The sequence below is a fragment of the Falco punctatus genome (genome assembly GCF_963210335.1).
Source record: "Falco punctatus genome assembly, chromosome: 1".
NCBI lineage: Eukaryota > Metazoa > Chordata > Aves > Falconiformes > Falconidae > Falco > Falco punctatus.
Window position 1 is genome coordinate 48,243,835 of NC_137580.1, and position 18,263 is coordinate 48,262,097.

The 18,263-nt window shown below is 41.3% G+C and overlaps 2 protein-coding genes across 8 annotated transcripts in view; both read left to right on the forward strand.

Moving 5' to 3' along the window:
* HGFAC (HGF activator) overlaps window positions 1-9,596 on the forward strand; it is a 48,664-nt gene extending 39,068 nt beyond the window's left edge. Inside the window, exons 11-14 of the mRNA XM_080411276.1 lie at window positions 1,794-1,933; window positions 4,053-4,193; window positions 5,246-5,394; window positions 7,912-9,596. Coding sequence (XP_080267402.1) covers window positions 1,794-1,933; window positions 4,053-4,193; window positions 5,246-5,394; window positions 7,912-8,088 — 607 coding nt within the window. The 3' untranslated portion in view covers window positions 8,089-9,596. The remainder of the gene's footprint in view (window positions 1-1,793; window positions 1,934-4,052; window positions 4,194-5,245; window positions 5,395-7,911) is intronic.
* Window positions 9,597-9,692: 96 nt separating this feature from the next.
* Window positions 9,693-18,263, forward strand: part of DOK7 (docking protein 7) — an 80,058-nt gene continuing 71,487 nt past the window's right edge. For 4 of the 7 annotated variants that reach the window (XM_080411165.1, XM_080411166.1, XM_080411168.1 and 1 more), the window contains exons 1-3: window positions 9,693-11,976; window positions 12,126-12,171; window positions 14,600-14,845. In XM_080411165.1, the coding sequence (XP_080267291.1) occupies window positions 11,923-11,976; window positions 12,126-12,171; window positions 14,600-14,845 (346 nt within the window). In that variant the 5' untranslated portion in view covers window positions 9,693-11,922. Of the gene's footprint in view, window positions 11,977-12,125; window positions 12,172-14,599; window positions 14,846-17,765; window positions 17,942-18,263 lie in introns of those variants that run through there. The other 3 variants (XM_080411167.1, XM_080411169.1, XM_080411170.1) reach the window with 2 other exon arrangements.

Here is an 18,263-nt window from a genome sequence, read left to right on the forward strand (position 1 = left end):
ACCTCCTGCCAGAATACATACACTGATAGCTTGCAGAGCTAATAATACCATTGTGAATGCTGTACTGAAGCATTTGGAGCTCGAGCCACAATGCATTTGTTTTTCAAATGTTGTGAAATAGCTACTAACTTTGGCAGCTATTCAGGACATTTCCACCCACTTCCAGCTGGTCGTTTGGTACATACGGATTTTTCATAATTGCTGCATTGTAATTTGCACACTTCCATATGTTTTGTACCTCTGTTAGCCACAATTTCGACTATTTTCCGCTAGGCGACAATAGATACCTGTGCAGTTAACTTATTTCCCCCCCACCCCTTTTCTGTAACCCCTCCTGTTTTATTTCTTTTCCTGAATGAACCATCTGTAAGTCATAGTAGAACCATTCAGTGCCTAAAATCTAAATACAGTTCTGAGAAGCGAACTTTCACTCTGTTTTACAGGCCCCAAATCTGATTTTTAAGGGGGTTGGTTTACTACTGGCCTTACATATTCACCATAGAATATTTTACTGACTTCTGTTTTCCAGTCACAAAAAAAAAAAATATAAAAAATTGCACTTTCCTATGTTAATTATAAGCATAGTTATTGTTGCTGGGTAGCTGCTGGCTCTCTGCACTGCAATTAGCCAGAATCTCTTTCCTCTAAGTACATTACTGTCGATCATTGCTTCATGCTCAGTACCGGAGGAGACTCCACAGTGTTTTAATATCTGATGGGCACTACTGATGTGCAGAAATACAGCTAGGGAAACTATAATGATGTTAACTGCTCTGCATCTGTGCGTGATGTGTGACAGCAGACATTTTCTATTCCTGCACTGAATAACAAAATCATATGAGTGCTCAAATGTTGAAGACACTTGTGAACTAAATTCATTGTAGACTTATGAACATACAGATCAATTTGGTTTTAAAATTCTGTTCCTTTCAAAGCTAGAGATTTTACTCTTTCCAGACATTTCCTGATTATTCCCAAGTGTCCCTTTCTTCCCAACTGTTGTACTGGTTCTTATTAGTTGTCTGTTCAAGGACATCAGATATAAAAGGACTGTGGTCTTTTTAAAGTAAACAATCAATGCCTGAAAAAGGTGGCGTGAATTACAAAAACTGTAATCTCCTCTGAGTGGTTTTTTCCCCATTAGATCGGTGTGCTGTTGGAACCTTCCTCCACCAAGCTGCTTTTGATTTTAGACAACAGATTTAACATAGATCAATCTAACCTCAGAGCAGAAGAGGTGATAGCTCTTAGGTGGAAGCTGCCCAGATGTTCCTAAGTTGTCAGTTTGCCAGCACCTGTAAAATCGTACCCATGCCTGTAATATTTTTAAGAGCCTGGCTTCACAAAGAAATGAGATATCCACCATTGACTCATCTTTTGGTCCTTCATTTCTTTCCTCAGTAATTTTTGTAGTCATTGGCAGTCTGGTCAACGTTGACTCAGTTAAGTTTCTAGAACAAGAAGTGCTTACAGCCCCTGAAGATTCTTGTTAGCTAGACAGCAGCTGGGCAGCTGTGCCTGTGCTTGCCTTTTTCTTCTGTCAATGAACAGCAGCCTTTAATTAGCTTAATCAGGACCCACAGAGCCTGGGACTCACGGTAACATTAGCCATCTTTTTCCTGGCCCCCAGTAGGTAGGAAGCCTGGGAAACAGGTCAAGGTATTATTGGAAGGTAAATAATGGACGTGATGGGGGGCTGAGGTTACAACAGTTCAGGAAATACACAGGCACTGGAAATTAGGCTTCATTTGTCCTGCTAGTAACAGAATTGCTTGTTCTTTCTTGTATTGCAGTCCACTAAAATCTACTATTACAGTAGTTTTGGGTCAGCATATATTTAATAAAACAACTGATGTAACACAAACATTTGAAATAGAGAAATACATCTTGCATCCTCAATATTCTGTGTTCAACCCTACTGAACATGATATTGGTGAGTATTTTTGTTCTTTTATTTTCTGTTTACGCAACTTAGTTTCAAGTTTAGTTGCTCTGTCAAAAACTGCCTTCATAGTGGAAAAATCGTAGATATTAGGAGAGGCTTTCAAATGCAGAGGATTCTGTTTTACTGGAGTTATAACAGCACCTGAAAGCTAGACAAATTCAGATGAGAAATAAATTGCAAATTTAAAATAATTATGATAATTACCCTTTGGAGCAATTCACCTAGAAGTATGGCAGATTCATCATCACTTCAAGTCTTTGTGCAATTAGGTATTTTTTAAACTGAACCAGAAACTGTGGGCTTGATGCAGGAATTGCTTGGTAAAATTCTATTGTCTGTATTGTATAGAGGATCTGACTAGATTAATATAATAACCCCATCTGCTCTAAAAATCCATGTTACTAAGAATCATTTTTCACGCTGAGACAGATTTAAAAATCAGCTGTCTTATCAGTCAAAAGTTAAATGCCCTTCTGATTGACCTTCTATTAGAATGACAATGGAACAGCAACTCACTTTATATTTTCTGATCCACTCTTGCAGAAGGTGGCACATCCCCCAGGGTATCACGCTGTGTGAGCACTTTGTCTATGAGACTATTTAACAGCCTGGTATCAGGGATATTTCAGGTCAGGCATGTTCTGGCTTTTTAGCTCCCAGATGGTGAATATTTTCCACTTTGTAGCAAAAAGCATTCAGATTCTGTGTTGGTAGGAGCTCTGTCACAGCATACTGGGAGACAAGCTGGATTTGGGGTATTACTTTGCTCTGAAATATTCTGGTGTAAACCACTGTTGGCACTTTGAGATCTCCTAACTTTTTTAATTACTCTGAAATTCAGCGTGCCTTGCTGATGTGCAGTGTCCAAATCTAGGGTCAGGTGAATTAGGGGTGCCTAAGACGAGCCCAACTGCAAAAACAAACAAAAAGGTATAAATGGGGGAAAGATATGGGGACGTGTTCTGCCCTGTCAGTGGTTTCTACTGAAGCAGCAGAAGCGTTATTTCCTGCTGAAAATGCTTTTCCAAAGGAAACAAACTACCATATGAACATTTTCTGGGAAGTTTGGGGGATTCAGAAAAAGGCAAAATTGGTGGGGAAGAGGAAGAAGGCAAAGAAGAGCAAGCTGCTGAGTGTTGAAGTGGTTTGTGTGGGCTTCTCAGCCTGTGAGATACTATTCACATGTTCCACAAAGGCCAAAAATTATAGTTGGTAGATAAAAAAGACTATTCAGTGGGATCTCTTGCTTTCTACACAGCTGTGCTCAGAAAACCTGGAGCTTCTAAAAGCTGTGATGTGAAGCTTTAATAGATGTGTTCACATCACATCAGCTCTGTCTTTGAGCAGTGTGCCCAAACCCAACATGCTGCCCTTGTTACTCCAAGTGCAAAGTCCCCTCTGTTGCTCTACAGCCAAATACAGGGGGTTTGCTATAGGGGAACCAACATTTCTTCTACTTTTGACATCTTTTTTCAGTATCAAGCTTATGATACTACACAGCTCTGTATTTACACTGTTTTCAGCCCCATGAGGGGGTAGTAAAGGTTGTGTAATTCTTTGTAGCTTTCAGAAGCTTGGTTTTGAAATATCCTGTTTGGGGCTTTCTTATTCCTTAATTTTCAAGATCCTGAATTTTGCTGAACTCAGTGATGAGAGAGCACAAAATACACCAACACTTGCAGTAATTAATTTTTTAAATCAAATTGGAATTAGGCAGCTGGCCAGAATTTCAGAAGCAGTGAGCACTTGCACATCCCACTTATTACAGCTGAAAGTTGTGGATATGTCACTGTTATTTAACTTTAAGGTGGGAGGAGACATATGTATTTTCTACCTCCCTCCTTCTCTACAGAGGCAGTGAAGCAAAATCTGCTCAGTGAGTGCAGCATAAAATAAATCTTCCCACAAGGGGTGTAGCTGACTGTTTCAGCCTTCAATTTGCTGTGAAATCAGGTACTGTTGAGATGAGTCTGTCTGTCTTTGATTGAAATATCTTAATTAAGAGAGGCTTAGGGGATAATTAAAGTTGTATCTGAGACCCATTGCTGCCAATCCCATCAAAGAAAGAGAGCAGTTGCTTTATTCCTCCTGTATTTTCTTTCTGCAGCTTTGATTAAGCTGAAGAAGAATGGCCAACGTTGTGCAGTCAAGTCCCAGTTTGTTCAGCCCATCTGCTTGCCAGAAAGTGACACTGTTTTCCCTGATCAGTTCAAATGTCAGATTTCTGGATGGGGACACAAGCATGAAAGTGAGTAAAATGAGAGTTGGTGTCTGCAGAAAAAAACCTGATGATGACTAAAACATAATGCTCATGTATATGTTATACAACTGATAGTCTGGTAAAACATTTTCCAAGGGACTTCTGGTGACATTCTTTTTACCTGCCTTTAGATGTGTACAACATGTACAACTGAAATAGTCATCCTGAACGTCCTTTATAGTCCTTGGAATGTGGAGTGTGGTTCCCTTGACCAAATGTGTGTGTCTATTTTAGGATGAGATGAGCTATGAGCTAGCTAGGTCTCTGTGGACTGGGAGGGGAGCAAGTAGCTTAGTTATAGGTGCCAACAACTTAACACTTAGTCGAGTGAATCCCACCCCTGATTTCTCAAGGTAGATATCAAAGACTGCAAAACAAACACAATCAACTTACTAATCTGTGATGGAGGAGATAGATCTTTACCTTCGCCAGCAAGAAACTTTGGAATCATCTACAGGAGACAGACTTTTAGCTAAGAAATGTTTACATCCAGCTTGAGAAACGTGGAAAATCCATCCCATCCTTTCAGATGAGGATTTTCAGGATTATGAGGATTGGCTATGCTTTGATGTGGAGACAGCAGAGACCTATGTAGATAGATGAACAGGATGGGGGAGCTGGCTGTCTCATTTCGGTAAGAGATTCAGTATGAGCAAACCTTGTCCTGGTCTAAATGTGTAGTCTAAAGGCAAAAAGAGGTAATGGAGCTTTTGATAAGTTGATGATTTAATATCGCATCTGGAAAAAGGAGAGGACAGGAGTGTGGGGGGACTGTTCCTGAACCTCTAGGAAAGGAGAGAACCCAAAGTGGCTTAATGTCTGGACATGGCACACTGTTATTTTAAAGGGCATGGAGTCTGACTGGAGGAGCAGAAAGTTATCTGATCACTAGAAAAAATATTGTTTTTTAAAGAGATCCACAACACTAATGTGACTGAGAGGTGTTAAATATGTTTATATGTAGTATTGTGCATTGTGTTTCCATGTTATGCTCTTTGCATTCTAAAAAAATTACTTTCTTCTGTGCGATTTTTTTAAAGACGTATCTGGTTATTCAAATGTCCTGCAAGAAGCACTGACTCCAATTATTCCTGAGGAGAAGTGCAGAAGCCCTGAAATTTATGGAACAGAAATCACTGAAAATATGTTCTGTGCTGGCTACTTCGATAGCAAATCTGATGCTTGTCAGGTAATGTTGTGAGTCATCTCTAGGCAAAGAATCTAACTATATTATTGCCAGGAATGTTACAGTGTTGCAGTGCTTACTTTTGACATTACAGTGTTCCTAAAGAAAAGAAACATTCTTTAAAAAAAAAAAAAAAAACAACAAAAAAAACCCAACAACAAACAATTTATGTGACTGCACTGTTTACTTCCACCTTCGTTTTTTAATCTGTTCAATGTCAATTAAGTTCTACAGAAGGGCAAAAACCTCCAGGGTGTTATATTCCCCCTACCTTCAAAAAGGTGGTTGCGATGCACTGGAGGGTGAGTTGCTTTAGCAGCTGCCTGAGCTTGCAGTGTGATGGCAACTGTTAGCTGGCCAGCTGGCAGGGGTGCGCTGGCAGGCCAGCCACCAGGTACCGGTGTGGAGCCAAATCCCCAAGCTGCTGCCTCTTGCCTGAATGGAAGTAGGGATACCTAGCTAGGAGGTGGGGAGCAGTGCTGAGGTTTGGAGGAGGAAGGAGCTGAGGTTACTGTAGTGGATGGGATTTAATGGTGTAGAATATCAGTCAAATATGTTTCATGACTTCTGTCCTTCACCTTCGTGGAATGACCTCATCATGCTCTTAATACTTTGCATCTCTTTTTGAATTATGTCACACCTTGGCTCTGAATAAGGATGCAGAATTGTTGTGGTGGTAGATAAGACTATTTTTTAAGTGTAGCATCAGATTATTCCTTACATAAACCTTCAGATTTTATCTTCTGTTCAGTTGTAAGGAGGAGGGTCATGTCTATTAGCATAAATTTGGGAACAGGCAGCACATAGCTAATAGTTGACAGTGAGAGTAAGTAAAGCAAAAAAAAAAAAAAAAGTATACTGCGTGCCAGAACCCTTATAGTGATCATAAAAATGTCCAAAGAAAGGTGTGAAGAATGAAATGGCAGCAGCCAGCAGTGGCTCAGCACTTCCAGGCCAGGGCTGAGAACTGATTGTAGTTATTGGCTGCAACTGTTGGTACTGGCCAGAGAACTAGAAACTACCTCGTTTGCTCAGTTTTCCTTGCCTTATCCAGGAAGCACAAATCCAAGACACAGCATTATAGCAGATTCTCACTCCCTGCCATGGAAAAAGAGTTGATCAGGAATGAAAGGAGAACGGGGGGGGGGGGGGGGGGGGAAGGAAAGTGGAGCTGCAGAAAGACAAGTGGTCAGGAGAGAGTTGCAAAGACTGAAAACCAGTGATTTAGAGTCACCGATGTTGTGGAAAAACAGTGCTTATGGCATGAAATCATTATTAGTGAATCAATATATTTTTTTCCTGTTGGTGGACTTGTAGTGTGGTCTAAGGAGAAATTGTGTAGATCTCTTAATGTCACAACAAAAGTAGAAGACCTTTGAGTTTTCTTCACGTATGCTTAGGAAATCAAACCTTAAACCATCTGTTAGGTACAAAAATATTTCAATACCAAGAAATGCCAAGCAGAAAATGTGTTCTGCTTGATTATTTTTTAAAGATTTTCTTGGACACTTTTGGGTTTTTTCATCAGTGCACTGATACCAAAATTGTAATCAATGAGATGAGTTGTGGAGAAATAAGCAAGGTTCTGAGAAGTAAATTGATCTCAGATGCAAGACTTAATTCAATGTTCCTCATTTATTATAGAAATCTTCTAGTATACAGGCAACACAATTTTCCTACTTATTTTGCTCTCTGCCCAAACTTATTTTGCTATCTTTTTAAATAGGAAAAAATATATTTCTCCTTAGTCTTAAGTAACTGGAGTGGTGGCTTCTTTTACTAAGTCATTTTCATCTCTTTAGAAAGTCAGTCTAAGAGTAATAATAATAAAAAAACCCTTTCCTGAATGCTTGCAAGCTTTTAATAAGTAGAAGTGTTCCAAATTCATCCTTGCTGTAGTGTGTCATCAAACATTAATTTGGTCTTATTTTCGGTTTATGATTTTAATGACAAGGTAAATGCTCAGTAGCATCGAATTCAAAGGATGCAAAACCCCCATATGCCACATAAAATTATAGCATCCCACGGTCACATGGAAAAGTGTGTATGTATGCAACACCCTTCTTCTGAAACCTTACATGATCTCTGACAGTTGCAATAAACTGCGCTGAGAAACTGTCCAAATATTCTCTGCCTTACATAACCCATCCATGCAGTGTCCATATCACTAGGTAGCGTAAGCGTCAAAGACTTGCTGACTCCCATTGAAGGTGACCCAAATTAACTGTGCTCTTCAGTAGGTGTCTGAATCTAAAAGAATTTCAGATTTTTAAATAAAATCTGATATTTTGATACTTCTGTTCAGTGTGGAATTAAAAAATCCACCACTACTATATTAGAGATGCGTATGACTGAAAAACCCATTCTGTAATGAAACTTCAGTAGACCAATGCTTCCGTATTATTTTTTTCAGTTTAAATCTCACATGAAAATATTCTTAATTTAAGACTTTCCAAAACTGATCTTTTTTTTGGACTGCTTTCTATCAAATGAGATAATCTTTGCTTACTTTTAACACAGGGAGATTCTGGTGGACCTCTGGCCTGTGAGAAAAATGAAATCTCTTACCTCTATGGAGTTATCAGCTGGGGAGATGGCTGTGGGAGAGTCAACAAACCTGGAGTATATACACGAGTGACAAACTATGTAAACTGGATTAATGAGAAAATAGCACCTCGAAAAACGTTGAACAGTTAGATATGCTACCATTTGAAGCAGGGTTCAGGAGTCTTTTGGTTTCATTAAAGTGGCATAAATATTTTATTATATGCTAGTATGAAAACTGTCATGGTATTCCTTAGCACTTCCAAACCAGACCACCAAAAGTAGGCCTACTCCATCTGATGTCAGCATCCTTGACCTAGAACTTTAGGGCTGTGGACTGCTCAATATACAAGACTGTCTATTTGGCTTAATAAAAAAAACATGTCCAAGAGTGCACCAAAATCTACAACTGGTTTGCCTGCTTGGTAGATTACATAAAAAGTGATTTGAATGTTTATGCAGCTTCTGGTGGAGCTGTCATCCCCCAGCCCAACCTGTAACAACATTGTCCTTGTATTCTCAGAAGAGATAAATAAACAGGAGGAGCACAAAAGCTGAAATCCCTCCCCAGCCCAGCAAGTGATCTCTTGAAGTTGGTTGAGAGAAACCAACAGAGCAATGAATGCAGGTGAAGCTGCTCGTCAGCTAACTGCAACAAATCAGTTCTGGGGAAAAAACCAGAGAGTTAGGTTTTGATTCAGCTGAACATGTAAGTATATTTTCATGTTCCACCGACATAAAGGCAGGAATATGCCTCTGAGCTCTGCTGAATCTGGTGCGCAATTTTCCAGCAGAGTAATGCTCCTGAGAGTACAAAGATTCCTGCTGAAAAATGTTGGAAGTCAGAGCACTTGATTTCAGGCCGATGCAGTTAGGACATTTTGCAGACTGTGAGCTGCTCCTCATGCTGAAGACAGCAGCGGAAACACTTCACCTTGATGATAAGTGCCTAAGTATTTCTTAAATTTGACAGTGTTTTGAAGATGTCTTAGATTTTGTACTAACAAGTTGTTCAACTATTTAGATAATTCAGAAAGGAGGTTTCTCTTAATGGATTTTTAAACTGGATGGCTGGGGAAGGAGCCTGACATATTCCTTGGGGATTTGGTGATATCATAAACTACAGGCTTTGCTGTCATGGTCTATGGAATGTGAATAATCAAAGAAATTATTACAATATATAGCCATTTAGAGGCTGTGGACTCAGCTGTGCTAGCAAAAGAGGCAGCAAATGATTCAAGAAAAAAAATTAATCTGATGAAGAACAGAAAATTACTCCTTTTTTTTTTTTTTTTTTTTTTAATACAGGGAATCTTTAGCCATGTCAGATGTACACGTTTGGAGATGTTGATGTGAAATGTATTTCTTCTCTGATAGCAAACATTTTTCAATTGTTTCAAGTGTTTTCAATTGTCTTAAGTGTTTCAAGCAAAGCTGTGCTTTAAGATATGAAATTTTAAAGTGGCACCTAGATACTCAGATATGTGTTTTGTTTTGTAGTACTGGCAGTGGGTTTCTTAGCTATGGTGAATGATTTCTGCAGTTAAAAGAAACTTTGTAAGGAAAAATAATCAAAACCTGAATTTGCATAAGTACAAATGTGTAACAATGCTGATCTAGATAAATGATGTAAGCTGTTTAATAAAAATGTTTACCCTCTGTTTCTTGGACTTGGACTGTTATGTGTAAAGTTACAGATAAATCTTTGAATCCCTCTGGAGGTTGTTCAACAGGTTGAGAACTGGCAGAAAAATGAAGTAACACTTCTCTGTGCTGGAATGCATCTGAAAAGCTCTGCATAAGGATCAGTTTCAGCTGGTGGTGCTCCCAGTTCTGTGCAAGTGTCGCACAGTTTTCCAGTAGACAGATGTAAAAGTTTGGATATGATTTTCAGCTGTGAATACTGTGAATACTAAGATCAAAGTCTTTAGTTTGTTTTTCTGAAGTACTAAACGCTAGCTTCAAAGATTGAGATCCACCTCTGGGGTCTTGATTCCAAAACAAGCTGAAAAGTCTTGTTTGGTTTTGCCTTCCTGGACATTTGCAGGACGAGTCTGGCTTGTTAACTCCATGAAATGAATGTAACTGTGTAACAAGACTAACTGTACCTGCTGCTGAAAGACAAGTACCAAATCAGCATGAAGGAACTATTCACTCTTCTTTGGAAGGGAATCATTTGGAACAGGTTTCCACACAAAGCTTATGCCATTCTGAACGTCCATATCTGTTCTGTGACTACAGTTTCACTTTGAAATTAATATCCATCCACACTGTGCATACTTTTGATCTGGCAGTTTTGTGTTATATATGTTCTCCCAGTCTTCTCTTGTTGTAAAGAAAGTGGCTGTTTGATAGGAAAGGTGTTAGACTGGTGTTTCTGACAATTTGTGTAGAGCTTTTTAGCTGTCCTGTTTTCAAAATCCACGCTGCTTATATCAGTATATAGCAACACCAACACAATCAATAAAACATTTTCTTAATATATTGAGTGCTCACAAGTGAAACAGTGTCAAAGGTCTAAATGACAGATCTTCAGTTGATACTGCCATTCTTTGCATGCATCAAAATTAATTTGTGGCTTTCAAAGCAGCCTGTTTGTCCACTGTTACTGCATTGATGGAACTAAATTTCACCACTTGAGCATCTGCTGTACGGTGACTAGCACTATGTTAAATCCACAAACCCAGACTACGGGTGCAAGGAAACGTCCAGGTTAAGTGAGGGGTCCTTGCCTGTCCTTTCACACCCCTGACATTGGTCACATCCCTATGGGGCACTCCAGCACCTTCTGTCTTTCTGTTGAGCATTACCTCATGGAAACTCGTCCTCCATGTTTTTCTCCTCCCTTCAAGTGCTGATCACTATGGTTAAAATAAAAATCCACCTTAAATTTACTAGTGAAATTTTATCTGATATTTTTCTTAACATTTCTACTGGAGTTGAATTAGAATGCAAAGCCAGTTGAACAAACACATTCCAAATTCATTATGAAACACACTTAAAGATGGTTTTATTAAATTATATGTTATTCCATGCAAACTGACCGATTCAAAGGAAGGAAATAAACGCAAACATCTAAAAAAACCCTTCTATTATGCTATTGAAAGGAAAATGTGCTGTGGTGCTGTTTAAAAAAAGCTAAAGAACTAATTACCATCAAATAAGATGCAGTAGGAATATTTTTAGAATAATGGACTCTAATTAGTCCATTGCTCGTTGAAATAAATCTGAGGACATCATTAGCACATCTTATTGTATTAATTGTAGCTGCTCTGGGTTTGGTATAAGTGGGTTGTTATCTCGTGACAGTTGCATTGCAAATAATAATAATAATAATAATATAAAACCGAGAGTATTTTTATCTGGGGTAGTTGGCTGTATGTCTTCTGGGAGCCAAGGGGAGCAGTAATTACACCTTTTGAAAGAGAAATTTGGGCGTTGCAAGGAAGCCGCTGGTGCGGGGGAGGGGGTGTTCCTGCCCGCCAGGCCCCGCTCCGCGGAGAGGGCACAGCGATCCGGCCCGGGCTTTCGCGCCGCCCCCGGGCGCAGCGCTGCCGCGGCGGTCAGCTGCAAAGGCCGGAGCCGGATCGGGGCGGGGGGCGGCGCTCGGCGCCCCGCCGGGGTCGCGGCAGGAGGCAGACCCGGTGGGGCGCTGTGCCTCGACTTGCGTCTCCCGCTGCCGAAACCCTGGAGACAAAATAATTAATAAAAAAATAAATAAATAAAAATACCCCAAACGCCCCAGTAAAATACATGAATAAAGGAGGAGTGCAAAGCCCCCCGTGGCCCCTCAGCCGGCAGCCGCCCCGGGCCGTGCCCGGTGGGGCAGGGGGCGCTGGGGAGGGCCGGGCGGCGCTGGCCGCTCGCCCGTGGCGCTGCCTGTGCCCGCGCGGGGACCTAATAAAGCTATTTTGAAAGTGACCCCTCGGCCAGAGCGCGGGGAGGGAGCAGCGAGCCGGGCGCAGCTGTCCGGAATCATGACTGAAGATGACGGATTCCGTGGTGGTGGAGGGTCACGTCAAGTTGAGAGATGGAAAAAAGGTCCCTGCTCCTGGCGCCCCTTCGGCCCGGCCCCGCGGCGGGCAGGGGCCGGGGGTCCCCAACCGACACCCCCCTCCCCAGGAGGGAAGAGAGCCCGCTCTTCCCTCCTCCGGCCCTGGCTAACCCTCTCCTTTTGCCTCTCGTTGCAGTGGAAGAGTAGGTGGCTGGTGCTGCGCAAGCCCTCCCCGGTGGCAGGTAAGAGGGGGCCCGTCCCGTGGGGGGCGGCAGCTGCGGGGGCGTCCCTCCGGCCACCCGGCGGTGGGGAGACAGGGTTTGGGGCCCCGGGGCAGGGACTTTACAGGGCTCCCCTGGAGACTAGCTGCCGCCGGAGATCGCCCTCGGCGGGACGCTCCTTAAGCCGTCGCTGCTCTTTCAATTTTTTTTTTTTTTTTTTTTTTTACTTTTTTAAATCGGGGGAGCGGGCTGTAAATTATGTGGCGACGAACCAGGCGGCCTAATATAGGAGAGGGCTGCTGCCGGAGCCCCCCGAGCGTAATGAGGGCGGAGGCGAGGGGAGAGCGCGGAGCGGAGCTGCGGCGTCTGCTCACGCCGGGGGCAGCTCTTCCCTCAGCGAGGCCGCGGGCGGGCGCGGACCCACCGCCCCCTCAGCGGCTGGCGGGAGCCTTGGGCCCGTGCCCCCGCGTAACGCCCGCCCTCGGTTTTTAAGTAGCTTCGTGTCAGGCGCTGACTAAAACCAAGGGGAAAGGTGACTCTTCAAGGCACAGCTAGCTGGCTCTGGCTTCCATTTAAAATGCATTTTTTAAAATATATATATTTTAAATTATTAATATTTCTTCAGGGTGATTGTTGGCTGTAAAAAAAGCTGGTGTTACAAGCTCAGTACTTATTTTTGATCAGTGTTTTGACATAAAATATCACTTCAATTTAAAAATAAAATGACATCTTGAATTAAAAAAAAAAAATCATTTCCATGCATCTGAAGGGGAAATTGAAAATGTAATTCAGAGTGATGGTTGTACTGCTGGAGAGGGAAAAGCAGGTTTCAGGTTTCCCCATCTGTTCCTAACAGGGAAAACATTTGGGCCTAAAAGTATCTCTCTGCTGGGCAAAATGGTGCCTACTCTCAGAAAATGTGAACCTACATAGCTGCAGAATGGATTATGGCATTTTTTCTACGTTGTTGATGATAGATTGAAGGTTTCTTACTAATTGAAGCTCCTCAGACCTAACTCTTTGTTACCCGAGTTAGTTAGGTGTTAGCATCTTAAATGCCTGGGCTGAATCTGTTAAACTGGGCATGAACAGGTGTCTGTTCACCCTAGAGCTAGTGTCCAGACTTGTGAATGCAGGCCTGGATTTCTAATGTAAGACAGGTTTGAAGGGGCAAGATGAGGGAGCTTGCTTTGAAAACTTACTGACTGATAATGTAGCTTACTCCTCAAAAATAGCATTTTTAATCTTGCTAAATCAGTCAGGTTTACCAGTGAAAGCCCCCAGTGATTTACTTTCCTTGGCCTGTCCACCCTGTGTGTTCTTTCTTCAGACGCACAATTGTATTGCAGAATGCTTAAATATTGTAGTTGCAGCTGTTTTTGCTAACAGGTGCACAAAAACAATTGGGAGTCCACGCAAAGCTCTGCTTCAGTTAGCAGACGGTTCAGTCTTTCAGTCATTTTTCACCTCTTTGGAGTTTTGCCAGTTTTTTGCCCAGCTGAGAGCCGCAGGGCACCTCGCCAGGGCTCTGAGCACCACACCCCGACATTCATAAAATGGTGCATAAGGGGGCTTTCTCCTTTGTGGTATGTAGGTCAGCCTAAGCGGTGGATCTTGCAGCTTTGATATTGACCATTAATTTCATTTAATGCTGAGTGCTGTGTAATAAGATGGGAACCTGGAGGAAGAGGAGTGCTCTTGTTATAAACGCAAAAGGTGGGAGAGGGCTCTCCCCTTTTCCTTGTCTTTTGGGTTTGCTTGTGAAATATGGTTTTCCCTTGGGACCCTGGCACTTGAATTACTTTCTTCTATTGCATAGTTACTGTGTAATAAGCACCTCTAGGCAGGTTTCAAAAACAAATGGTGATGCAAGCAAAATTAAAAAAAAAAAAAAAAGAAAAAGAAAAGGTGTGGCACCTAATGATTATTTAGCAATGGCTACTGTGTAACATCTAACTAGGAAACCTGAGCTGACGCTAACAATTTGGCAGTGCAGTCTGCTCGCCATTTAGTAGTTGAGTAATCTATGAACTACTGTAAGAATTTCATTTGTGGTTCAGTATGTTCTAATGGCACTATAGATGACAATAGCTGCTCCGTCTTTAGTGTTTGTAATGTGAACAGCTATCATAGTGTAACTTCTAATGCTCAGAATTAATGAGTCAGTCCCTTCCAGACTTGGGAGAGTATCTGAAAAACTACCAGATTTTTCAAAGTAGAACAAGGAAAACTTTACTTACGTCCTTATTTCTGTGCCTGCAGACTACCCTTGAAACATGCCTTCAGTGTTTGCTCCTTGAAAACAAGGACTGCAAACTACCTGGGTGAAGGGTGGGAAAAGGAAACAGTTCTTACATTGACTTGATCAGACTGACCCTGCACCTTTGTATTGAAGCAGAGTACTGAGAAATGTGTTGTGTTCTATGTTCTGCCTCATCATCTCTGACAGTTTTGCTTCTTTTAGACTGTTTGCTCATGCTGGTGTACAAAGATAAATCTGAACGAGCAAAAGGGCATAAGGAGAGGAGCAGCATGACCTTAGAAGACATCTGTGGCTTGGATCCTGGGCTCTCCTATGAGGGCTTAAATCACACGCTTGCAATCATCTGTCTCTCTCAAGTTGTGATGCTGGGATTTGACAACAAGGAAACAATGTATGCGTGGGATGTTCGAATCCGCTACAGTTTGGGGGAAGGTAACCTTTGTCTTCTCACACTTTTTTTTTTTTTTAATTTTTCTTTTTTCTTCTGGGGGGAAAAAAGGCAAAGAAAAGCATAGCTAAAATGCAAATAACACAGTACATTTAAGGAAAAGCCTGTCACTCGTTTGAGAATGAAGAGACTGGTCTTCCCCTTACATCTTAAAGCAGGTGTCCCTTATGATAGGTTTTGATTACAGTACTGCCCAGTATTGCTGGCTAACTATGAGACCTCTTAAGTCAGTTTTTTGTTTTGCCACTGAAGGCATGTAGCTTTGAAGCAATGTGATCAGACTTATACTTCTGGTCCTGCAATTTACTTGGGGATTTTGACAACATGATTCAGAGGGAGCCTGAATTAAGAGGAGCAATGTCCTGAGTAGAACTTGGGTAGTTCAGTCCCAGTTTTCTGAGCTGCCTACTAGGTGTTGCATTGATAATGCTTATTGCTGCTAGTGTCCCTATTCAGGAAGAGATATCTTGCAATAAGGAGTGTCATCAGACACAGTCTTTCCAGCTAACTTCAGTCTTATGCATCCTTTTATTTTCTTGGTTAGTAGCTCTAAAAGGTACAGTGGTGAACAAAGAGTGATAATACTGGTAATCCATAGTATCTGTCTTATGTTTGTTTAGTCATAACTAGGGAAGGAGGGTAACTGTGTGGGAGACACACACTAGCCATCTTAATCATTTGTTCAATATGCTTTGCCATCTGTTGCATTTGTGGACTTGTTCCTTTGCAGTACATATGTAGATGGCCTGGGAATTTATAGTAATGAATTGTAGACGTATCAGAAGAGAGAGGTATGGATGTACCACTTGGAGCTACCAAATATGAAACTTTGCATAAGGGGAAAGGTTAGAGGGGGTTTCTGAACAATGTAGGCATGAGTAGCTGGAGTAGTTGGTACACTTTGATGTAGCTGTATTGTGTTCCAGTTCTATTTCTTGACTAGGTTTGAGATCTATGTACAGCATAGACTTGTCCTAAAACCTGAAGGAGAATTTGAATTTGACAGGGTGGGTCCAGTTTTCATAATCTGGCACTGAGGCAGTGCTCTAGGATGGAGAGACTGTTTAGTTTCAGTCTGGGTGTGAGGGTTATGGTTGTCGTAGGAGGAAATGATGAGCAATGAAAAGATTTTCTTTTTAAAAAAAAGAAAGCTCTGAGTGGAGTAGGAATAGAGCCTATTGGATGATCATATGTGCAGCTATGGAGTAAAGATGGAGTGGGTAAGAATGTGTGTGAAGGTGAAGAAATGAAAAAAAAATTGTAATTAGTTGAACTGGCAATAATTTGTAGAACGTTAATTGCAAAAAAGCTTAGGGGAAGGAGGGTAGACCAGAGTATAGAAATTTATTTCAGGATTTTGGCTTCTTTCTACTAACAAAACTTGCACTGAAAGCTAAATTAAAATAACTCTAGTTTGAGTAGACAGAAAAGAAATAGAAAAGCGTGGAGACTTAGATGAAGACAGGATGGTGACTTGTGTTTTTTCTTAAAGCATAGTAAGGGTTTCTTTGTGTGCCTTGGAAGTAAGGTGACTGGATGATAAAAATAGACTATGGACAGATGACCTCAGAGTCTGGGAAGCAAATAAAAAAAAAAAAAAAAAGGAGTTGATGCTGTAGTTGAGTGAGGACCAGAGAATGGAGGCATTTGCACTGGAGTTCCCAGTGCTTTCTCCATTTTTAGCAGATGAGGTGGATGTGATTCCTGGAATAAAAGAACCGGGACTAGATAAAAACAGGGGAATAGAGTGAGCTGAGGTATAGGTTAGGTGTGAGAAGAGTGCTTGAGCCCAGTACTCATTCTGAGGAAGTTAGCATACTGCAGGTCGGTGAGTAGCTGTGAAGAGGAATTGATTAGCTAAAGGAAATGAGGAACTTAAATAGTACCTTTCGTTCATAGGTATATTCAGCTCTGTATCTTATTAATTTATTTTTTTTTCAGAGTAGAAGTAGATGGCTAGGGAGAATTTTGGAAAAAAAAATATCCCAATTTACCAGGAAAGCAGCTTATGGCAAAAGTTTCATGTCCAGATCTGGTTTTTCCTCTACTTTGGCTTTGTTCAGATTTGGATGTGCTGTTTTTTTAACAGTGATCTAGAATTTGAACCGCAGCTTTGTTTTTGGCAGCTGTTGTAATTTGCAACTGATTGTGTGAAGAGTGTGCTCCATTCCTCATTTATGAGGCAGAAAGAACCCTGATGCTTCTGGTCCCATGGTTTAATTGCCAGAAAAGTACCAAGCAGAGTTAATTGGGCAGAGCGGTCCAAATGGTATTAAAGATTCCTTATTGAAAGCTTTTCGTCAAGTTGGTTTTGGTATCTTTTTTCATAGTTTATGTTTAAGCAGGTTGCGTAACAGCTGTGTGCCCAGAAGGGGACATTGTGTGACTATTGATTTGCTCCCTAGCAGGGACTACTGGCAAAGCTGTAAGTAGAGCTGTAGTTAGTTAGATCTATCTCTGTCTCCTTGCACATTTCACTCGAATGACTTTGTGGCTAATTCTGCTGGAGCCTAGGGACTTACAAACACACGTCATAGGTGAGGAGTTAGACTTACAGCTAAGATGGTAACTAAGAATATAGCAAGTATTTAGAAGAGAAGCAAGACTCAGACCTAGCTGAAATTCATGATGCTTGAAGAAGCTTATGCAAGAAACTGGGAAGTGTGGTCGTAAGAAGTGAGACCATGAGGAAGCTAGCCTGTAGATTTCACAGGCAGGTAGCTGCTTGTATAATCTTTGATGGATAACCAAAAGCTAAATCTGTGTGCTCCTGGATAAATGTTCCACTGAAAACCTCTGACTGGAAATGTAACAGTCCTGATGCTTCCCTGTGCCAAGGCAGACTTTTTTTTTTTTTTTTTCTTCTTTTTTGGTATGTGTCTAATCACAAAATGAAAGAAACTAGAGGAGTAGTGGAGGTCAACAGTTGTTTGAGAACAAGGTGCTTGCTCACTTAAATTGCTCCCTTTGAGACACTGTGAGATTTGAGCCCTTGAAGTGCTCCCAATAGCTTATTATTCAAAATGCAGCAGCTTTGGAGGAGAAGATGGGAGACCAGCCTAGAACAGCTGCTACTTCAGGTAAGGACCCTTGCAAACCTGTAGATTTTGTAAATTTGAATGAGATAGGTGTTTCCTTTTTTCCTTCCACCCTTTTTAAAGCTTATGCTGTGAGACAGAAAGAATTAAGTGAACATCTAAGCATGTTTATTACCTATGAATCACTTAATTTCCTAGTCATTTTAGAAGTCTGGGCATCTGCCATCACTAACTCCCAAAAGATTCACAAAGGTGGGAAAATGTAGTTTTCCCCATTTTACTGCTAGGGAAAGAGTAAAGCAGTTACAGATGAGTCAGTAACAGCTCTGGTTAGAACTTGTCTGGTACTTTGAGCCTTGGCTTT